General features: G+C 35.2%; 3 protein-coding genes across 10 annotated transcripts; all 3 read right to left on the bottom strand.

Moving 5' to 3' along the window:
- Positions 1–4,608: 4,608 nt before the first annotated feature.
- On the bottom strand, positions 4,609–7,965 carry LOC133668440 (ubiquitin-conjugating enzyme E2-17 kDa). 2 transcript variants are annotated; one of them, XM_062088289.1, is made up of 5 exons: positions 7,790–7,965; positions 7,585–7,691; positions 7,254–7,381; positions 6,207–6,311; positions 4,609–5,039 (listed from the first exon to the last, which is right to left on the bottom strand). In XM_062088289.1, exons 2-5 carry the CDS (start codon positions 7,652–7,654, stop codon positions 4,896–4,898), a joined length of 447 nt encoding a protein of 148 aa, XP_061944273.1. In that variant the 5' UTR covers positions 7,655–7,691; positions 7,790–7,965; the 3' UTR covers positions 4,609–4,895. The 2 variants fall into 2 exon arrangements, with proteins under 2 accessions (XP_061944273.1, XP_061944274.1); XM_062088290.1 differs by having other exon boundaries at positions 7,585–7,965.
- Positions 7,966–9,276: 1,311 nt separating this feature from the next.
- On the bottom strand, positions 9,277–14,208 carry LOC133668370 (probable inactive receptor kinase At5g58300). 7 transcript variants are annotated; one of them, XM_062088162.1, is made up of 4 exons: positions 13,961–14,208; positions 13,334–13,504; positions 10,653–11,993; positions 9,277–10,192 (listed from the first exon to the last, which is right to left on the bottom strand). In XM_062088162.1, exons 3-4 carry the CDS (start codon positions 11,956–11,958, stop codon positions 9,564–9,566), a joined length of 1,935 nt encoding a protein of 644 aa, XP_061944146.1. In that variant the 5' UTR covers positions 11,959–11,993; positions 13,334–13,504; positions 13,961–14,208; the 3' UTR covers positions 9,277–9,563. The 7 variants fall into 7 exon arrangements, with proteins under 7 accessions (XP_061944146.1, XP_061944145.1, XP_061944151.1 ...); XM_062088161.1 differs by lacking the exon at positions 13,961–14,208 and having other exon boundaries at positions 13,334–13,913; XM_062088167.1 differs by lacking the exons at positions 13,334–13,504; positions 13,961–14,208 and adding an exon at positions 12,810–12,931.
- Positions 14,209–20,327: 6,119 nt separating this feature from the next.
- LOC133706338 (root phototropism protein 2-like) lies at positions 20,328–22,973 on the bottom strand. The gene is made up of 5 exons (XM_062131847.1): positions 22,725–22,973; positions 22,542–22,611; positions 22,022–22,399; positions 21,185–21,910; positions 20,328–21,068 (listed from the first exon to the last, which is right to left on the bottom strand). The coding sequence occupies exons 1-5, from the start codon at positions 22,778–22,780 to the stop codon at positions 20,571–20,573; spliced, it is 1,728 nt and encodes a 575-aa protein (XP_061987831.1). The 5' UTR covers positions 22,781–22,973; the 3' UTR covers positions 20,328–20,570.
- Between the last annotated feature and the right edge of the window lie 255 nt (positions 22,974–23,228).

The following is a 23,228-nucleotide window of genomic DNA, read 5'->3' as shown; positions in this document are numbered from 1 at the left end:
TTTACCACGTTGATTCGTTTTATTTAATTTTACTCTTATTTATATATGAAGTTCCGAATCCTGAGGTCCTATCTTGCAGCCTTTCTTACTGAAGTTTTCCATACAATGTGTAAATGGCCTGATGGAGTGCTAGCTAGTTGCTGCTAGCTTGCTAGCTAGTTGCTGCTAGCTTGCTAGGCGTTGCTTTATTTCTGGTAGCTCTAAATTCATGGGAGAAGTTGACCCATCCCTCCTTTGCATTCAAGGGAATTGAAGTCTACAGCACAACTGATGCTAGCTTGCTAGGCTCGGTTTGTCTTTGCAATTTTATCCCGGTCATAAATTTAAGAATGTTCAATCAATTAATTCAGCACAGTTTTTATATATATTTTACTGAAATTTTCATTTTTTAAAAAGAAAACTATAATTTGCAGGTTTTCTTTGTTAATTGACCTTTTCAAACAGCACAGTAACAAACATATCCTAATAAAACATTGTTCATCAAGAGAGAAATGTGCAGAAGTATTCATGATTCTAAAGAAGGGAAACCGGAGGAAATTACTGTATTGGCGACAAGGGATGCGTACGGGTATGTGAAGGTTTGGACTTGCAAGAATGGAGAAGGTCTCAGTTAGATGGAAAATATTGCAATTAAAGACTTTCATAGAGAAGTTAATTGGACCTTACCCTCTTAATGTTGGAGTGGACGACGTTGACTGTGTTTGAGAGTAATAATAACGGTTTAAAGTATCTTTTACTTATAAATTTATAAAAATATTTTTTTTTATTTTTAAAATATTATTTTTAACATGAACACATTAAAACAATTTAAATATATATATATATATATAAATTATTTTAAATAAAAAAATTAAATAAAATAACTACACTGTATTTTCAAACACAATCTTTGTAACAATAATAATAATAATATCCCCCATACTATACTACTTATCAAATGTTTCCTGAGGATGCCTTAAATTTACAAGAATCGGGTAATATTATATAGTAATAATATACTAGCCCGTCTATGCCAAGAGTCGGAGTCGAATTAAATATTTTTAAAATGCTGGAAAAAATATCCACTCTAATAAATCAATCTTGACATCCTTTTAACTTGATTTCTTTAATTACCCTATACTAGGTTTAAAATTAACAGGTTAGTTGTTACAATAATTTTCATAAATACACTCTAGTCTAGTCTAATGATGAATCTTCAAACGTAGCAAATTATTGACATCAGCAGTGTGGTTACAGATGCTTTTCAAATAATTTTTTGTATTAAAATATATGTCAATAATGTTTTTTTATTTTTTAAAAATTATTTTTAATATTAACATATTAAAACGATACAAAACATATAAATTATATTAAATTTTAACTAAAAAAATTTTAAATTTATCAGGAATGCAACCGTAGCCGCGTTTCCAAACAGAAAGTGATGAGTTTGAAGGTGATGTGTGAAGGATTGTCATATCATTGTGAAACCCTAAACAGAATAAATTAAGCAAGACTTCGTCTATCTATCCAGTGAGTTAGAGAGCAATTGACGGGTCACAGACTCGTACGCAGCACAGCAGGAGCAGACCAGTTGTGACCATGGCAATGATAATTGTGTAGCTAACAGAGGACATGATAGATAGCAGCAGGGTTAGTTAGGTAGGTGGCTAGCTACTTCACCAGATTCAAACTACAGTGATTTAACACGAACCCACCACAACGAACAATCCCATTAGCAGAACTCATCGTTGCACAACGAGGTCGAATTATTATGATCCCTCACTTGCTTCCGGCTTTATTTTGCCTTTTCCTGTCTTCCTGTCTCGTCCTCTCTCCCTCTCCCTCTCCCCCCCCCCCCCTCTCCTCTCTCTCTCTCTCTCTCTCTCTCTCTCTCTCTCTCTCTCTCTCTCTCTCACACACACACACACACACACTCACACTCACACTCACACATCTTTTTAATTAGCTTCTGGGATTTGAAGGGTGTATGGCTCATCATCATAAATGGACCGACATTTTCTTATACTAATCAATTACAATTTATGTAAAGGAAAAGGGATTCATAAAGTCTAAGAAGGGATGGTATCATTATAAATAAATGCATGCGTCCCAATTTTAATCATGAAGAAAATCACAACCACCTTATTAATCAATTAACCCCTTTGATACTAATATTCCATACTCGAACTGCCCCATAGCTAGGGCCAAACTCATAAGCAATTAAGAATTCATTATTCTATGGGAAAAGACATGTTTCTCCGAGTATAAAAATTTATTTTAAAATTATCTTGTACTTAAATTTATATTATAGCTCTGTTTTTCTTTAACCAATATTATGTTTATGTCATTTCTATATTTGTCCCATGTATAATAATATAAATATTTAAAATAAACAAGAAGGGTAAGAGGAATTACTATAGCAATAAATATTTTTAGCTCTAGACTCATTTTGCAGTGAAATAATGAAATGATGATTTTGTTTTTTTTACATAATATTTTTATTTTTATTTTTGCATTGTAAAATGACGTACTTACATTTTAAAACAAAAAAAAATATTAATTTGACAATTAGAGGTTTATTCGATTAAATTACCTTTCAAATCAAAGTTTCTTTAACAGGTAACTAGAAGCTTTTTTGTATTTTCATCTTATTTTTTTTAAATAATCAAGATGGCTAATGAGCAATTTGATATTTAAATAAATATAAAATATTATTCAAAAATAAAAAGTGATTGATGCGTGCGTTGTATGCTAAAAAACATGGGCTATCCTCGCACTCTTCGAGGAGCACATGCAGCATCGTCCAACGACTAAATATTAGCTTTTTACAGTGATGTTTAAATGGTTTGAGTGATTTTTTATCTCTGAACAGTATGTGTGGCCAATAAGCTTTTGATTTAGTATCAACACGATTTAATTTAAATATGAGCCAAGCAAATAGTGAGGTTGAAATTCTTAAAGTTTAAATTCAAGATGCTGAAAGTTTATAATAATCTAAATATTAATTTTTACATTAAAAAAAAAGATTCAAGCCACAGCACGAGTGTGGTCAATAAACTAATACTAACCAGTTGCAACCCTAGTGCTATGCTCCTGCTGTTAATTTTCTTTTTTCTTCTTTATTTTTTTATAAATAAGGTCTCAATATTCTATAATAAAATCAAATATCTTGGCCGGCGACAAAAAAAAGAAATAGTTCAAGACAAGTGTGTGTATAGTGCTACGAAATACACATTCGTTTGGACTCTGAAACAGTAGATATATATATCGAGATGACATGCACCAAAATTTAATTTAAGAACGGATACAAACAATACAAGAAGATTTTTTCTCGCTCTTTCCTTCTTCTTCTTGTTTTTTTTTGTTTTGTTTTTTTTGCTATCAATATCTATAATGGAACTGAACACTGGAGTCAACCCTTTGAAGGCAGCAGCTCTACTTGCATACATGTAGTTTGCAATTGATTGCAACGAGAAGCTCCAACATATTTCTTGACTATGAAACTCAATCATGGGATTTTCTTCAATCTCTCTTCACTGCAGAGAGTACCAAATCTCCGATACTTCATTTTTATTGACATCGATCCCTTTCGGAACCATATCTCAAATTATAAAATAAGGAAGATATATATCGGCAAGAAGTAAATTAATGGTACAATCAACTACATATAAAGTGATGATTACGACGTCGTTATCAGTTTATATAATTATATAAAACCAAGGGCGTTGAAGGTTAATGGTGGTGAAGTCTGGTAGGTTTCCTTCGGCTTGGAGAGGAAGCAAAGGGTGATGGGCTCAACCCTAGGCGGACAACATGCATGTGTGGAGCACTCATAATATTATGCATTGGAGCTCTCGCTGAGGCCCTCTTTGCTTCTTAACTAAGTGATAAGATGATGCTTTAAGTTCCTTTCCTCTTAAACAATAGATCTCAGGTTCCCAACAATATTATCAAATGATTTTTGGGGGATTCCATTATTTCATGCCCTGCCCTTTACAGGTAATAAAAACATGCACCTCACAAATTTATGCCATTAAATTGTTAAGTCAAGAACAGTATTCAACGCCCTGTATGAAGGATATGCTTGCCACCTTATTGCTGTCATAACGACATGACGACGGGTTTATGTGAGGCTTTAAGCCTGCTCCGGTTAGCCCCATCTTAATCACGTTTTCCATTTCTCTTTCCCAATCAAATAATTAGATGTGTCCGTCGCTCAAGCGCCACCTTAGATAAACTAGTCTAATCCCACTACGTATCCTGTGATTGTGCTTGTCCTTCACCGTCATCTACCGCCCCACTAGCAGAGGTGTTAAGGAGCCATGTCAGGAAACACTCGAGAGTTTGCTGAAATACGCGAGTGGAGAAAGCAAGGGTTTGATTGGTTTTAGGACACCTTTTGATGGTCTCGATATTTTCATGTTAAAATACATAACTTCGGCAAGGAAAATCATTAAAACAAGGAAGATCCCAAAGGCAGAACTGGGGTTGGTTCTTAAAATGGGCTAATCATTGGTTCCTAAGACATCAAAGCTTTAAGGTGCCAAGAAAGTTAGATTGGTAAACCTTGCCTGTACTTGTGTCTTTAGCATATCATGAATCGAGAATGATAATCTTGGGCAAAGTATATCAGGATTAACACTTCTAGCATTCAAATACGAGCATGGAATGCAAAGAAACAAGCTACCAGTTCTAACAACAGCAGCATTACATTACATGCACCCCCCCTTTAATGCCTTCAAATAGATATTCACAGACTAGCAGACCAGTTTCTTCCCAAATCTCTGCATTTAAAAACCAGAAAGAAAAAGACAATTTGAAGTTCGAATACTTCCATCCTTTCACCTAACAATATGTGAACCATTGGATAACGAAATCTTTAAAACTTGCTAAATGGATTCTTCTGCATCATCGCATCAACCCATCGCATACTTCTGCGTCCAGCTTCGGGCGGTGGCCTCATACTTTGCCCTGTCAGTCTTGTACATGTGAGCGATTTCAGGCACAAGTGGATCATCGGGATTTGGGTCGGTCAACAGAGAGCATATAGATAGCAGCACCTGGATTGAAAAACACAGCTGCTGTTAAACACTTCACACAAATACAAATATTCTAGGCTGTTTTGCATGAGTGAATAAAATGCACAACTTCATCCTAATATTCCAAAAACACCTCAACAAGTGTTGTTTGGAAAGAGCCAGATGCCCAACTTTGTGATCAGGAATGGGTTACATAATTCACTTTTTCACCAAAATCAAATAGCATCAGAGAAACAATTGTTGAAGAAATATTTCCTTTCCAATCAAATTTTCTGTCACATCATCTTCTTACAAGGAGCCCATTTTTGTTACTAAAGTCTTATAATTTTTCTTCACTTTGGTTTCGGGAAGGCAAAACAGGGTCAGAAGAAATACCTATTCAGAAAAGTAGTGGAATAACAGACCACCATATCCACATCAATCAAATAACAAGCTCACACCAGTGAGTGTTCGAGAAACAGCTATCAAACACAACATACAAAGTCTAAATCTCCAATCTGTGAAGGCCTAATTCACAAAGCAATACAATTAGAGCTAATGTAATCAGAAACTGCGACCCTTCTACATTTCCTCTTTTTCCTGATTCCAATTGTGTGAAACATTTAATTAGCAGCACCATGGTATTCTCCCTAATCACCAAGAGGTAAATGGACATCGGAAAAAAAGGCACAGATATGCAATTAAACGTGTTCATACACAGTTCAAGACATTTATTACATTCATTGATACATATAAGAATATTACTAGCAGGCCTTCCAAGACCTTATCATTAATGGTTACTATCATTCTCTTTTCTATTCAGGACCCGGGGTCACCATAAGTTCCTTCATATTGGTAGCACATACTCTTGCGCATAGATGTGAGGCCTTCAGGACCTTAAAAGACTGTTCAATGCATCACTGCTATAAACCTTAAATCCCGAACTAGGTACAAGTTGTGTTTAAACTAACATTTGTGGTAATTCTTCATATTACTTGTTGTTTTAATAAAAAAATGTTGAAAGGTCGTTTTTAACAGATAATAATATCATAGCGAACACATCATTTTGGTTTCAGGTCTCAGTTGTGAATGTACACATTTGATGTATATGCATAGAACACCAAATCAAGTTATCAGATGAGTATGTGTTTCAGCATCAACAAAAGCCTACATGGATAATAAGGCAAAAGAGAAATCATCATATCAAACCTTGGAAATGGTTAGTGCAGGGCTCCACTGCTCTTTAAGAATATCCAGACATATGCTTCCATTGCTGTTAATGTTTGGGTGGAAGACTTTTGTCCTGAAGGCAACCTGATGTAAATAATCAAGAGTCAAATCAATTTGTTTAGTAAAAAAAGAAAAAAACACAAGATACTGAACTCATTTTACAAATCAAGCAAGTCTATGGCCCAAACTAAATGGGATTGGCTACAATATATCTCTTATATTTTATTATGATTGGATCAAACTTTTTGTGAATTTTGGTGATTCTATTTAAGTGGATTTAACACCGTAATCCAATGTATCATCAGACAAAAGTATTCAATCCATACCTATCAGCCACTAAATCTAGAACATTAAAGCACAACACTTTCTGCTTATCTAAATGCCTAAGTTGATTCAAATTCCAAAAATAGTGCGGCCCTAAATCTATCATCAAAGCACATAAAGATGATATCTAGGCCTTATGACATTGATATTTGATAGCAACTCTATTTCACGCAATCTTGGCTATAACATGAGCTGTTCTCCAACTATATAGCTCTTTTAGGCTCGAACTTTAGCATGGTAAAATAAACCCTGGCTATAACATGCAAGATTATAAAAACTATCTAGAAAGTCATTCTTACTTCTGTGCTGCCCTCTGATCTTACTCAAATTGGTAGCTCCTTTTCTATATTACAAGTAAACAAAAAAACTTGACAGTCATTGCTTTGCACACAGAAAGCATGTAGAGTTATCAGACATTAATGCTCATAACAAGCACTGACCAGAACTTCACAATATCATTTCCATAAATACCTTTCATTTTACTGTTTCAAAACCTACATCTATGCTGGAGCAAATTTCAACCTTTATACAAATATCAGCAATCAATAGTTTTGTGAAGTTCAAATAAGGTACGACAGAATCATATTTCTCTTTCCTTCTCTTTCTAACAAGGAGACCAAAAAACTTGATGTAGTAAATACTTTGGTCTCAAGGGAACTTTGCGCGCGCGCACGATAAAAAAAATACAGAGAAAATGATCACCTTGGGGGGCTTGAAAGGATAATCAGGAGGGAAATGAATAGAAACTAAAAAGACACCTCCTGCATATGGGCTATCAGCAGGTCCCATAATAGTCGCTTGCCAATGGAACATGTCCTCAGCTACTGGACCTAAAATTCCAACCATTTACAAGTCAAAAATCAAGTTACAAAGCCAAAAGGATGGAAACTTTACACCACTAATTCCACAAATGATACAAAATCAGCTCTCAAGAGCAAGAGGGTCAGCATAACTAAATAACGTAACAATAGAGGGAAAAACAGTTTTAAAGATGAGATTTTTATCAAGTAGAAGAAAAGAACAGGAACCATACCAGCACTGCAAGACGTAGGTGGATCTTTCTGCAAGTCCTTGAGCTCTTTCAAGATGCGTTTGGAAGCCATCGAATCAGAACCCAAAAATCAAATCTGGACTGAGTCGCTGAATAACAACCAAAACAGCCAAAGAAAACAACCCAGATGAGGAAAAGAGCAGATCTATTAGTACACACAAAGGATATAGAGAGAGGAGCACAAAACCAAGAAAAGATTTTTGGAATCTAAAGACAGGTGAGGAAGAGAAAGATGGTCGCTTTGTAAATTCTTAGAGGCCTGGCTTGAGAGAGAAAACTACTTTTGCTTCTAGAATTCTCTCTTATCTCATCAATTTTGCGTAAGATCAACGTCCTGCTCTTTCTTTATTTTATTTTATTTTATGCAAGTCCATTAAAACTGCTATCCTCTCCTCTATGACCATCAATATTATCTCTTTGTTTGCATTCTGATCCCTCTTTTTTGTTTTTTTTTCATGTTCTTGCACTTTTTTCTTTACTGTTTCTCCCTCTAGTCCCTAAAATGAATTACATACAGGCAGCATTTTGTTCACCATGGGAGCCCAGTTGAATGTAAGTAAAGGACGACCTCTTTAGGTAATGATTGAGATGTAGAAGAGTTGTTTTTTAAAATGTTTTTTATTTGAAAATATATTAAAATAATATTTTTTATTTTTTAAAATTTGTTTTTAATATTAATATATCAAAATATTTCTTAAAAAATAAGTTTGATTTCTTTCCCTTTTTTAATTCTAAATGACATGTTTAACTTAATAATTCGAGTATTTTTTTTATATGTGAGTCATTGATTCAAATCCAATAATATATAGCTAATTATCCGAATCCATGGTATCTAATGAGTATTTTTATTCACCTTAATTTTATTGATTTTTGATATTTTCCATTCCATTTTGTTTCATTTCCCTTTCTCTATTTTATTTATGAATTTAAAAATAGAATTCAATTCCAATTATGATTCTACTAAATTGGAAAAATAAAAAAATTAAAAGGTATGAACAAAACTTCTGTTTATACTAAGTTTTATTTTTATTATTCGATCACAATGCCAAATGATTATAGTACCAAGACATGAGAACATCACAAAGAAACCATTTCAAGGAAGAGGCCACACTGATCAATGGCCTGTCTTGCTGAACACAAATCCAGATTTTCAACTCCCGGGTCTTGACATATTACTTGTTAGAGAATAATATAAATTATATTTTGGAATCTCAACTAACAACTTAAACTATTAGGTTGAGATGGTTCCTTGACATGATATCAGAGTCTTGATGACCAAACGGTCACGAGTTCGAATCTCACCATCCCTATTTATTTGATAAAAATTAAGCACAAGATAATGTAAGTCTGTATAAATTTCAAATCCAAAGAGCTTTCACTTGAGGGGGTGTGTTAGAGAATAATATAAATCATATCCTGGAACTTCATCTAATAGCTTAAACTATTAGGTTGAGATGGTTCTTTGACATTACTGACTAAAAATTAGAACTGCTTGTCTTGTGTAAATTTAATGTTTGATAATCTCAAGCAGTCAAAAGTTGCTCTTGTCACGCTTTAGCTGATAAAATCATGATTTTCAAGTGCAGACCAGAAGAGAACCGTCGTTAATTTCATCATTTTCATAAAGATGGCTAAGATGGTGTTCGACATCAAAAAGGAAGCACATTCGCCAGCTAAGGCAGAAAAAAATGCAGTGTTCTTGATTCAAGTCAACAATTCATTCACAGTATTGAATTAAATTTTACAACGAATCAAGAGGTTTCCACCTAATCAGACTAAAAAATCGAAAATCAAAGCAATACTACACAATAACAAAGGAAAAACATGAGACAAATTCACACTCTATGACGCTGCACATACACATAAGTTGGAAAAAATGCTCCAGAAACCTTTCAAGGCAGTTGCTCATAGCACATTTTGAATCTTGATCCTGAAATCAAGCAGCAACAACAATTAGTCAATCATGGAGTCTGCACATTTGAGTCCTTGGATTTATTCTCTTCAGAGGATGGCCGGTTCTCTGAGTCAGATTGCCGGATTTCTTCAATCATTCGAACAACTTCTTCCATGTTAGGTCGCATGTCTGGCACCTTTGCTACACAGGTCATTCCAATTTGCAACATCTGCACCATTTCTTCTTCAATGTTTTGGTATCTCATCAGTTCAACATCGAAAACCTCAGCTGTCCACTCCTCCCTTACAACTGATTGGACCCATCTAGGGAGATCAACCATGTCATCACGTCCTGGTGATTGGATTGGAGCTTTCCCAGTCAGCATCTCGAGGAGGACAACACCAAAGCTGTAGACATCTGATTTATGAGTGTGCTTACGAGTTTCAATCACCTCAGGAGCACGATAACCTGCACTCCGAGATGAAGTAGCAGGGACATTCATAAGAGGGGTCAGGCCAAAATCAGAGATGCAACCATCATGGTCTTGGCTAAGGAGGACATTTGTCGACTTGATATTTCCATGAGTGAACTTTGGACCGCCAACTGAATGCAGGTGGGAAATTCCCCTAGCAGTTCCAAGGGCAATCTTAACTCTGGAGTCCCAATCTAGTGGAGTTCTGCCAGCTCCCCTGTTCGCTGTTGTCATATTTGAATGGAGTTTAGGATATTAGTGAATCAACAGTTTTAAATTCCATGCCTGAGTGAATTTAACTGCAAAGAGTATAGGTTGATTGATGCAAAATGGAAAATGACCTCCTAGAATCATCTCTTCTAGGAACATGGACAGCTTGTCCAAACACAATTGATTGAAAAATGACAAAATCTATAGTGCCATTCTTTGGCATGATAAATAATTACTGAGCTAATCCTCCATGTAGGACCTCAGAAAATGGTTATTGTATCCGAAAGGCTGTTCAAAAACTGCGAGGAAAGTAAATTTGGTAAACAATAGTCGCAATGTGTAAAAGATTTCATAGTATTATCGCCATTCCGGTCATACCTATGTTCTTGTAGTGTCAAATAAAAGTGAGTGAAAGCATCATTCATCAGTTTCTAAAGCAACTTCTAAGACTCATTACTAGAGCTTAAGGCGTACCATGCAAAAGCGTGGATAAGCTGCCACCAGGGATGTAGTCGTACACTAGAAGCTTCTCATCCTTTGAGTAGTAATAAGCACGAAGTGGCACAATGTTTGGGTGCTGCCCAACCCTCCCTACATTCTCCATTTGCTGCTCAAAGTCTCTCTTCCCCATCACCACTTCTTTCAACCTTTTCACCACAACTGTAGTTGATTCCTCCAAGACAGCCTTATATGCTGTGCCATAACTACCCTTTCCTAGAACTTCAGCTGAAGCTCTTAATAAATCCTCGAGATCAAAATTGTAAGAGCAGCCTTCAAAGAACACCAGCTTGTTTTTCTCATGTTCTTGCACCCCGCTTCCAAACTCTTCTTTGGGCTTCTCGCCCCTTCCACTGCTAACTGCCTTCCCTTTCAACACACTACTGCCGCCATTACCTTTTTTCTTCAAACAGCAGCACAAGATGGCTAAAACAACAAGAAACAGAACAGCAGACCCTCCCACAGCTATGGCAATGATAGCTCCCATTGTCAGTTTCACTTTTGAGCTTCGCTTACGTGGAACTGTTGGTGGGGGAATGTAAGCAGGAGATGGAGAAGGTGGACGAATGACTGGGGAGCAAGGATTGAGAGGAGGTCCACATAAGAGAGTGTTTCCAATGAAAGATGAATTAGGGAAATTTTGAAGAGATACTGGAATTGAACCGTTAAGATGGTTGTAGCTTAAATTCAAACGCTTGATCCTAGTGTGATTAAGATCAGGTATGGGTCCAGAAAGTGTGTTATTTTGGAGGCTTAACCCAATAACTTGTGTTAAATTTGCTAATGTTTGAGGAATGTCGCCTGTGAAAGAATTGAATGAGAGATCCAGCACATTGAGCTGCAAGGAAAAGGAGGTTGGAATGCCACCGGAAAAGTTATTATGTTGGAGGAAGAGGTTGGTGAGTGATGGAAGAGAGGTAATATCAGAAGGAAGATCACCTTCGAGGACATTGGATCTGAGGCTGAGAACCCTGAGGGCATCAAGTTTACCAAGAGTGTTTGGTGGGATATGACCCACAAGTCCAACTCCAGGGAGTCGCAGTTGAGACACACGAGTGCCATTCGAATTGCAAGTGACACCCACCCAAGAATTGCAGACCGATGAAGCGGGGTTCCAATTGAGCTTCCTTAAATGAGGTACAGCAGTAGCAAAGTCCAGAAGAGCTTGCTTATCTGACTTCAGGTCAGCAAAAGCAAAAGGAAAAATGATGGCTAGGATGACGAAGAAATAAATAACTGAACCCAGGAAGATCTTCATGGGGAGTTGATTTGGACTTGCCATATGGAAATATAGGCCCTTCACTTATTGCTGTTTCCCTGATTCAGCACAGAAACCAGAAAACAACATTAGACAGCCAACATAAGGCAATTCATGAATCTTTACAAGAAAAGAATATAAGCATCCCCATTATATCACAAGCTAATTGCAGCAAAAAAGACAACATTCTCAAATGCAATACTCATGGCGTAGCAATCTCTCACATAAAGAGCTTCTCACTTTGCTATGCATCTATCAAATGAAAACTTCATGAGTTGCTATTAAGCTTAAATCTGAATCGTCTTAGTTTTCCAGTTCATATTTTCCACAGCATAAGCAATAATGATTACAGCAGTCTTGTCTGCTAAGCACCCAAAACAACAGCAAGTGTGTCCTGTACTTCAGCCATTAAAGATACGAAGATCTAAAATTAAAAAGCTATTGATTGATCATTACTTTTCTTGCCAGAAAAGTTGAGATAAATTTTTCTACTCCTCACTTTTATGTTTCATCCAGTATCTAAAGAAATGCTAAGGACAAATAGAAAAGGTAACACCATCCAAAAGCAAGAGGCAAAAGATATCACAAGACGAATAAAGCAAGCAAAAGAACAACTCTTTTCCATTACATTCCGGGGCTCCCCGAATGAAATGCTTATTCTCTATAGTGATGGCCAAAGGGCACAGAGAAGACCCAATACCAACAGGAAAAAATAAATAAACAACAAAAAGGTGAGAAATAAAAAGGCAGCACATGCTTTTGCTCATCAAAGACCATCAAATAAAGCAAATTACACCCACATGCTAATTAATTAAAGAAAACAAAATAAAAAAAGAATCCAAAGACTTTGAGAATGACCAAGTTTGGTTCTATACCAGAAATATCCCAGTAAGATCCTACATTACAAGTACTTGAAGGATAAGAGTTAGGCTTCAAGGAAATAACAAAGGTACAACACTTGTTGAAGTTGAAGAGAGAAAGAAGCCATGGAGAAACCAGAAAGTTCGCAAAATTTTACTGGACTGAATGGCAATTAAGCAATTTAAAGTCATGCTAGCTAGAGTTGTTGAACAACTAAAGGTGGATTCTTTGCATTGAAAAGAAAGAAAACAAGTCGAAACTAGTCAAGCCTCAAAAGCATCCTGAAGAGATCCAAAGCAAACACAGGTATGACAAACATTGCAACAAACTCACTTGAAAATCTGGAAACCAAAAAGTTTCCTCATATTAGATAAGAAATTGACTTTCTTGTGAGAATCAACAAACAATATTCAAAATGAAACAGATCTAGAAGCTTAAGAAGATGCCCAAAATGTAAAAAAATAAATAATGCAGGTAGACCTTGAAGAGCTTGATTAATGAAACAGAAGAGTAAAGAAATAAAGGCAAAATTGTGAACCTGGAGAAAGAAGCATGCAGGAAGACTCTCTCATCAAACAATGCCTTGATAATTGAACGCAGTAGCTGCCATTTCTCCAGCTCTCTCTCACTCTCTCTATGGAGAAACTATAACTGAAACCTCCAAAGAACCAACCAACTGAAGAAACCCATTTCCAGCAATATCAAGAATCTGCAAAGAGAGGAGCTTTAGATCCAGCATGAATGTTGTAATTAGCTGAAATGGGTAATCTTTGGACAATGAGCTAGCAACATAGGAATTCACAAACTTTGAGGATTTGATTCCACCCCCAACTAATAGTTGAGCACTTTTAGCCCAAGATTAGCATAGCATTTAAGAGGGTAGAGTCAGCGGAAGCGGTAGCAGCTTTAAGCTTTGAGTTTACTTAAGACAAAATAAACAAAAAGTGAGAGCAAATGACTACTACTGTTTGTCTTGTTGAGGAGTGGAAAAGAAGGCAAATTTCTTGTTTTTGAATTAAAAAAGGCGAAAGGGAAAGATTAGAAGCAAGAGAGCATAAAAAGGTTAGAAACTTAGTCCCTGTTACAGTTACAGTAAAGAGAGAGGAGAGAGGAGAGAGTGAGAGAGTTTGACTTGTCAAGGACAATTACATAATCAACCTCATACCTTAAACTAATCAACTCCAAAGAAAGCCACTTTACTGTACAGATTCATGGAGTTGAGGAGATGTTTATCTCACTCTTTGTCGACACTTCACTCACGTCATAATCACAACTATGCCACTGTCCGGCTAACAGTCTGTGGAAGGATGCCTGGCCACATGGATAGGCGTCAGAAGTGCAAGCCTGGAGGCATAGACTTTTTCTTTCTTTATTCTAAACTGCAACTGCTCTCTCCCTCCCCTTCCTCTTCTCACCAAAACATGATAATAAGAAATTGGTGGGGATTGGCCTGCGGAGACTTACTTGCTCTTTCACTACCATTTGCTACGCAGGCAATTCAACATTTCCTGGCAAAGCCATGTGCTTGGTGCGTGTTTCGCCTCCCAGAAGCTTTTGTGATTGTGTATGGAAAAGTAGGTTTAAAAACATTATAGGTTTTTTTTCTTTTATATATATATATATATATATATATATATATATATATATATATATTAAGTATAAATAAAATAGTATCAAAACACTACTCATAAACATCTATTAGATTGCTTTGATCCTCACATTTCACATTGTTCTAATTAATAGAACAAAAAAAAACTATATTATTCTATATTTCATGGAAAAAAACAAATAAATAAAAATAAATTAGTTTCTTGTCCTCTTTTCCTTCTTCGTCTGTAATGTACTTTTGCAACTTCAACAGAGTTTCAGGTTTGAAAAAGGATAAAGTCTTTAAATTCAAAGTAAAATGCCATGGGATACATTTAATGGCTACAAATATTGCATGGACTGAGTCTTTATACAGACAATTAATGGCAGCAATGCCCTACATTTCTAACTCTTTCATGCCCCCTTCCCTTGCTCCCTCGTTTTTTCCACATAATTCAATGAAATTATAATGTCTCCTCTCCACTATTATTCCATGAACTAAATTTTTTTCTTCTTATTATTGTTTTCAAAAACACTTGAAAGCTAGCCAAATAAATAAAATGCTTGTGGTCTGCTTCCTGGGTTTTGATAGTGTTGGTAATATTTTTATTGAAAATATATTAAAATAATATTTTTTATAATTTATTTTTTATACTAGTATATCAAAACTATTTTTTATAATTAAAATCATAAAAAAAACACTGAAAAAACATCATCTAATATTTTGTTTTTGATGTTAAACGCGTTTTTGAATCCAAGTTCACATTATTGAGTTGTCCTATGAACAGTAGGCATTAATTTAAAGAGAGCACTTGAAATTTGGAGGTAGAATGGATGGACAGACCTTGGAGAAACTACAACGACAGGCTCTGGGAAGGTGAAGAAAATACAGATCAAATTCCAACCACTCTCTACCTTCTTTTTTATCATGCCCAACCACCCCCACCAAATCAATTTCAATGCTTTTTTTTTCAAATTCACATGCAGCTGCAGATCTTTTATATGTAAATATATATAATGTAAAAAATTATGACAAAAAAGAGAGTACGTACGTTGTCTTTGCTTTGAAATCTGGTCAATAAAATGTTTGGAGTCATAATTGATGCCAGTGATGGATTTTGGAATCATGTTTTGCCTGCTGCTGCTGCTGCATATTTTAAATGTTCCAGTGAAGTTTACTCCTTAACCACAAGCTAGCGAGAACCCATCTAAAAGAATCCATGGATGGAAAGAAACTTCCAACCCTAATTATGATGTCTGATAAACTCTCATAAAAGAAGTTCATGATTGCCATCTGGGGGACTGACTCTCTTCATCATACTTACTTTGGTATAAAAAAGAAATGACTTCTCCCTGCAGATCAATAATTTACAGCTAATTAAAGGGAGAATAAAACTAACAACTAATTAAATCACATCTCCAAGTCTCTCCTGTCCCTATATATGTACGTATGCATCAAGGTTATATGACAAATTACGAGATGCATGGAAAGAATTATCCTCCCAGCTTGGCATAGAAATAATATTGGAAGTTTTGTAGCCTGATTTTTAAAAAAAATTGACCAAAGAAATGGATGGGATTGTACAGCGACAGATGAATAAGAAAACGTAGAAAGGAGACATGGAAGCTTTGGAAACAAGTGTGCATGGACATGGCAGCCGGTCATAAAGTTAATTTGGACGAGGAGTGGGGACTGGGAAACCATTACCTTTGTGATCACGCAATGAACACTCATCATTATACTGGAATAAGTTTTATATATGTCACAATCAGAAGGAAAAAAAGTTAATCCAGTTTTAATTTTTTTAAAAATTAAAATAATATATTTTTTAATTCCATACATTATAATTCCTGGGATCACCTGAATGTGTGATTGAGCTCGTAATTAAGTGATTACAGTCGCAGCGATCGATCCCATGAAGCTGATTTTGACCTGGAAATTAAGGTCATATCATTCACTGCTCAAATCTCTTCCATATTCTTATATTTATGGGGGCAGAAAATCCTAATTGCATGCTCATTGAATTCCAAATTAATTAAAGCAGCATGAACATTGCAGGTTTTTCTTTTAAAAATAAAATTAAAAAAAAAACTGGAAAGAAAAAAAATGGTGTCCACATGATAGGATATTTTCCATTTGTCTACGATCGTCCTGTGTGGTTACTGTATTATAAAAGCAACATGGGAGGGCCCAATTTCTTTAAAGATTTTTTCCGACCGTCTTTCCCTTTCTTTAATCCTAATTAAGTCGTCCTTGCTGCGAGAATCTTGTTAATTTATATATTATAGTTCGAGATTGTGATCCAAAACCACGTAGCTAGCCTTGGACCTTTAATTAATTATGGGGATTAATTAATTTAAAGTATAATAATCATTAGAGACTCGTTGAGGATGTACCCATGCATCCACTCACGCATGTTATTTAAAACTAATTTGTTATTGTAATTAAATTTAATTAAGTGTTTGACTTGAATTCAATTAATAAATAAATTAAATTTGTACGGGTAGAAGAGATAAAATTTAATTTAATTTATTTTCTATGTTACTCTAATTACTTTCATTTTATTTTCTTAAAGATCTCTACAAAAAATATTTTAGAAAAATTAGTTTTAACATTAAATTTTTTTTGGTGTAGCAAATTTTTATATTATTTTTAAAGATTAAATTTTATTTAATATTTAACCATTGATATTCAAAACTATTTTAAATATAAGATCTAATTAAAACTCGATCCAGAGGGTTCATAACTTGTTTGGAAGGTGTGTTCTTACATCTGAAATTCTTTTTTTTCTCTTTATAGTTTTGTTTTCCTAAAGAAAATGAAAATAAAATTATATTTTTTAATGTGGGATTTGAAATTCATTAGTATATATACTCTATGATCCCTAGAAAAAAGTTATTTTTTTAACGTGAAATATATGTTTTTTTATTTAAATACTTCAATTTAAAAACTCAACATAATATATTTTTAATGTAGAATAAAAAAATTTAAAATATTTTTTTAAACTTTATTATTTACAATAAATATAACTTATATTTACATGAATTTTTTTAAAAATTTTTTATATAAAATATTAAAATTTTAAATATTTTTTTTTAAATTGACCATAAAATCCACAAGTCGATCCCTTGTCTTGATCTAATAACTATGGTTGGAAGGTGTGTTCTTCCGTGTGAAATTCTTTTCTTTTTTCTTCTGTTTCCCTGGAGAAAATGAAAATGTGAATCACATTTATGAGGCGTGGATGAATTGCTTGATGACTCTTGGCTCCCTGGGTAGCTTATCAGCTAATTAATTCCATTTAATTGAATAAAGAAAAGTGCTCCGTTTCATTAGAAGGAGTCTATTCTCTCACAAATGGCCGTCTCTTCCCAACCTGTCTCGACTCGCCAACCTTCCATGCTTGTCAAGTCAACCTCAAGCATCAATTTTTCTCATCAATAACAAGACGAAGCAACCAACCCACCTTTCCACATTGACGAATAATTATTTTTTTATCATTATTTCATTCTTTAAAAGGTAATTGAGGTGTGCAAATAGCTTGGATCATGCACTAAATCAATATAATTCATAAAATTATAGAAAATAAATAACAATTACAATATGCACTCTCTTCAGTCTCCCTTCTCTTTATCTTTCGTGCACATCAATTCCCTACTAAAATTTATTACCTTAAATGTTGGAGGGTCTTGTATTTTAATAAATAACTTGTTTTTATAAGATAGCATAAAAGTCAGCCGGTAACCCGTCAATTAGTGGCCATGGCAAAGTGAATCTTGTCGGATTTCACTTAATGTGTTGAACCAACTTGTACATATCTTGTCTCTAAGTGCTCCTTCGAATCTTGCTTCTGCATCCTAATTACGTCACCAATGTCCATGTCCATCGTTGATGGTAACATTTCTATATATATATCACAGCATGATCAGGAATTATCAAGGTGACAGACGATTGCCACAGGAGCAGACATGTATTTCTCATATTCTTATAGTTTCCTCGTGTATTTAGGAATCAATGAACAGTGCTTTCAGGGAATAACAAAGACAGGAAAGGACAAACAAAACAATGGGGGAGATTAAACAATTAAGGTTTCCTCTCCTCTCTCCCCTGCATTACCTGGTAGTATATACTGGGTTACCAAGGATTACTAATTGTCGAAAACCATCAAACAAAATTGATCTAAGTAGTTTGTTTTAAACATTCGATTCAAAAGTCCTGAACTCCAAACCTGCAATGCTTGTTTGTTTTTTAGAGTGATTTAGGGCCCATTTGGCCCAGCTGCGGTGCTATTTATACATGCTCCCGTGCCGAGAGCATAGTCAATGTTTTTTTGTTTGGAAACGTGAGTTGCACCGCAGCTGTGCCAAAGTTCATGGGAGAAGGACATATATTCTGAAAACTGGTCAACGCCATCTATCAATTCTGAAATTAGGAGTGCGCTTCTAGACTGATATCACAGCACCAAACACACAGTAAACAGAAGAAGAACGGACAGCAGAATTCTATTATTATATATTCTGATCTTACTCTCCTGTCTCATCAGTGAGTTGTGATTCAAGTCATGACATTGTTATCAGATCCATCAGGTAAAAGGGAATTCAGGTTCTCCATCAAATCTTCCATTTTGGCTCAGGGCTTCAGCGTATCTGTCCATCTAGTAGCTGGCCACTGTGACCTTAACAATCCTGTGAAATCTGTCCATTTTCAGACTTTAGCTATGGGACCAGAAAATCAATCAAGCGGTCATGTTGAAGAAAGAGTTAAGCCTGAATCTTTGGTGGTCAATTAAAAGCCCAAACTGGGATTGATTCCACTGTAAATAACCAGCAGCATCTACCATTTACATTACATCAAGTTTCTCCTCTGTACACACACTATTTACATCAGGATTATTAACTAAATTATCTATCTGCTCCAGTTTAAGCATCAATTGTGTTGACAAACGAAGTGTGCAGATACAATTTCCTTTGGGCAGTTAACAATAACTAAAGGACTAAAATGGGGAAGTGAAATATGCAGGTCTAGAGCATCATCATAGTCTACACTCTACAGCCTGTTTGCTTCGTGAAAGCCCAGAACCATTTGCCTAGAATTTCAAAATCCAAGCCCGCAAGATGAAAAAACCACAACCCAGTTCATGAAGTAGAAAACACCAGCGCACTTAAGGGTCTAGCTCATGGTTAACAGGTGAAGCTTGCATTGCCCAACATCTCGAGTTTGACCCTCTATATACACGCTTGTCATTCCCGTGATGTCTTACCTGTCTACTGGATTTGTAGGATGTTCAGTAGACCCGAAAAATAATCATAGTACGCGCAAGTTGGTCCAGACTTCCCAAATTATAAAAAAAAAAAAAAAAAAAAACACTAGCATACTTGGAATTCAAATGAAACGAAATCCTTTACACTATTAAGAATTAAATTTTAAATAGAATTTAATATTTAAAAATGCTACAAAAATAAATAAAAAATTAACCTCTTTTATCTCCAATTTCAAAATGAAAAAAATTTAATGTTTAAACTAACTTTCTCAAATTACTCATTTAGCTGTTTTTTTTAAAGACATGTGAAAAAATAAAATAAATATAATAAGAGTAATATAAAAAATAAAATAAAATAAATTTTATTTCTTTGAATTCAACTTATTTATTGATTGAATTCAAATTAAATATTATATTTAAATTTAATTATAGTAAATAATTGATTCTAAACAATTAATGTAAAATATATAAATATGGATTGATTAAATTGAAAACATGGTAAAATTAATAATTGAAAATAAACACATGATTAATAAACTATAGAAATAAATAGACTGTTTTTCAATATTTTCATATTAAAATTATAAAAAAAACATTTAAAATAGCATAATTTAATTAAAACACAAGTTGAAAAGCATTTTGAAATTTGAATGATTAAACATAATTCCAAAAGAAAAACCTCGATTAATTGAAAATTTCATAAAACATTTCTCCATTGACCAATTATTTCCCTTCTTAAGTATTTTACATCACATTGAGATTAAACATATATTCACTATTAGAACTTATAATCCAAATCTATTAAGAAACTAAAGGAAAATAAAATAATACCATCCCAATATTCGAGTGGATCACCAGCCCAGCTCTACCTACGCAAATTTATCACACAAATTCAATGGAAGGTAATTAACTAGCTAGTTTTAACTTCTAAGAAACGGAGAACCTTCTCCTCCTGGGCTTGGTAATATCCACAGCAATATTGTCATCGATATGAGAAGTATCCTTAGATCCATGCTTGAAAGGATTCAACTTCCCCAAGGTCTTCGACATGGATGAGAAGAAGGAATGTTTTCGAGGCCCAGAAGTAGTAGCAGCAGCAGCAGAAATACTTTTACCTGAACTACCTTTATCCTTCTGCATGTCTGAGATGTAAAGCTTCATCTTCGTAAGCTCTGATCGCAAGGCCTCATTCTCACTGACAAGTGAAACATCAGATTGCAATTGACTCCTTGTTGCAGCAGCATCAGGCTGATCATCTGCGCCACTCCTTAGTTTAAGCTGATCGTAGTAAAGGGTATGCAAAACAATCTGTACTGGTAATCTTTTGTTTAGTGAAGCATGGAGTCGAGCTTCATAGGAGAGTTTCAATGGATCCATGACACTGCAAACCTTCTCTCGTTCCATCTCATCGAGATTCGGATGAGCCTGCAATCAGCACTCAAAACCATTACTTCTATGCCTATTCTCAAATGAACAAACACTGAAAAAAAAAAAGAAGCTTGAATTGATAAGCATAGCTAATAAAAGTTTACTGATTATACCTTCAGATAGATGTCGATGGCACGATAGAGATCATCTTCAACCTTTCTGGCTCCTTTCCGCACAAGAGTTGCAATCCCATTGAATTTGGAAATGGTGAGTTCAGGATAGGTTGCGATCTCACCAAGGTACGAGTCCACAGTTTTTGCGACTCTATGCATTGCTGCAGAACATGTTTCCTTGAAATCACCACCACTAAAGACAGCCATATTCTTCTCCTTCTCCATGAATCCTGATATGATCCTCCTGATGCTATCCAGATCGTAAAGTTTCTCACCATTATAAGTGAAAGACATGACGAGTAGATCATCAACCGTGACATGCTCTAATATCACAGAGATTCGGTTCTCGAGCTCATTCTTGCAAGAATTTGAGGCCTTGACAAAGATGGCAGTACGGAGAAGGCAGCACAGGAAGTTGATAGGCAAGGCAGCTTTCTCCGAGGGCAAGAGAGAGACTATTGATTGCAGAAGCTCGCGTTCGCGGGCATACATAGCAGAATCATCAGAAATGGAGGACTTGGTGCACCTGCCGGAGTGATCTCGAACAAGATCTCGAAGATTTCTTTCTGTGTATGTTATTAAAGCACTTGCTAAGGTTAGTGCTTTCGCGCCGCGTTTCCTCATTCCAGACAGGATTCTGCCAATGAATTCTATGTCTAAAATTGATAACTCCTCAGTCCACCAATTTGGTGGTGTTCTGCTTGGAAAGTTTGCCTCATTACAAGCCTGACAATCATCAAACTAACATCAATTAACCAAAATTGTACTGAAAATTAACCAGATAACCCGATGATATATGTTACACAAGCTACTAATTTATGTGAATCTACAAAGTACCTTAAGGCTGATGGCATCGACACATCTTTGGACAATTTTGACGTCTTCAGCCAGAGGAAGGAGATCTTCGCAGGATTTTAACACAATGATGGCGCCGGAAAGGCTAGACAGGGCTACTTGAGCAAAGAAATCTTCAGTCCGACCAGCAAGATTGTTATCACAATACGTATCAGTCATTTGAAGATACTCAGCAGCACAACGAAGGGCTGCTACGTTTTGAACCGTGATCTCAAAGTTAACACCATAGCAGAATTTTGCTGCTTTTACGAAGATCTCAGGCCCTCCAGGTATGCCAGACAGATCGATCCTAGCTAGCTCTGGTTCTTTTGATTCAAAAATTAGTTTTCGTATGTAGTTGCTCTTTGCCAGTAGCATGAACTGCCACAAAGGAATCAAAGCATAATAACATATTAATTAAGCATTAGAAAAGCTATTCCTTGTTTTCATTCTTTAATTCTTGCACTTGATCTACAAATTAATACATGATTGGCAAAAGATCAGTAACACAACATTTCCATACCTTATGAAGAGAAAAGCTGGCTTCACACACTACAACCACAACATCTGTAGGAATATCTTTAGAAAAGACCCTACAGAAAATTTAGAAAGGACTGACAATAATAAGCAAGAGCTAATGTTCAACTTAGCATATATAATTAACTACAAACAAGAATATATGTATGAATAATATTGGTGTTCGTACCATTTGCCAGTTCTCTCCATGGCAAGAGAGAGCCTGCTTCTGACAGGAGAAGCCATGTTTCTGCCTTGTCCTAACTTGGCTTTTAGAAGAAAGAGATCTTCAGATAAGCAGAGTATCTATGTTGGGTTATATAGCAATCTTTGTCTGGATAAGTTGCTTTTTCTTAATCTAGTACTTATCTACGGTAATTTCACTCTCTCTTTTTTTTTTTTTTTCTAAACATAGTCTTGCAAATGTAGTGATTGTTACCACTTGCTATGGATTAATCTACCCTAGTTGGCTTCACGACAGATAGGCATTAACGTGTCAATTCTATTCGGCTGCAATCACAATCTCAGAAATTTCAAACGTCTATGATGACCCTTTGATGTATTTCCAATCCACCGTTTTTATTTTTAATGATTAAATTCCATGAATTACTCTTTTGATCCTGAAAGAGACGAGAAGAGAAAAGGAAAAGAATGGTAAATGAGAATGGGGAGAGGGTAGGTTATGCATTGCACA

Source organism: Populus nigra, chromosome 11 (genome assembly GCF_951802175.1).
Source record: "Populus nigra chromosome 11, ddPopNigr1.1, whole genome shotgun sequence".
Taxonomy (NCBI): domain Eukaryota; kingdom Viridiplantae; phylum Streptophyta; class Magnoliopsida; order Malpighiales; family Salicaceae; genus Populus; species Populus nigra.
Note: the sequence above shows the minus strand (reverse complement) of the source record. Positions and strands in the feature narration are given on the sequence as shown.

Bases quoted from the DNA above. Each gene is read 5' to 3' on its own strand.
- LOC133668440 (XM_062088290.1), bottom strand. From the start codon at position 7,654: ATGGCTTCCAAACGCATCTTGAAAGAGCTCAAGGACTTGCAGAAAGAT. The intron at 7,382-7,584 runs GTATGGTTCCTG...TTGGAATTTTAG, and splicing joins ACCTACGTCTTGCAGTGCTG to GTCCAGTAGCTGAGGACATG. The intron at 5,040-6,206 runs GTTTGATATGAT...TTTTCAATCCAG, and splicing joins CTGCACTAACCATTTCCAAG to GTGCTGCTATCTATATGCTC.
- LOC133668370 (XM_062088162.1), bottom strand. From the start codon at position 11,958: ATGGCAAGTCCAAATCAACTCCCCATGAAGATCTTCCTGGGTTCAGTT. The intron at 10,193-10,652 runs GTACGCCTTAAG...ATATGACAACAG, and splicing joins CTTATCCACGCTTTTGCATG to CGAACAGGGGAGCTGGCAGA.
- LOC133706338 (XM_062131847.1), bottom strand. From the start codon at position 22,780: ATGGCTTCTCCTGTCAGAAGCAGGCTCTCTCTTGCCATGGAGAGAACT. The intron at 22,612-22,724 runs GTACGAACACCA...AATTTTCTGTAG, and splicing joins ATGGAGAGAACTGGCAAATG to GGTCTTTTCTAAAGATATTC. The intron at 21,911-22,021 runs GTACTTTGTAGA...GATGATTGTCAG, and splicing joins TCGATGCCATCAGCCTTAAG to GCTTGTAATGAGGCAAACTT.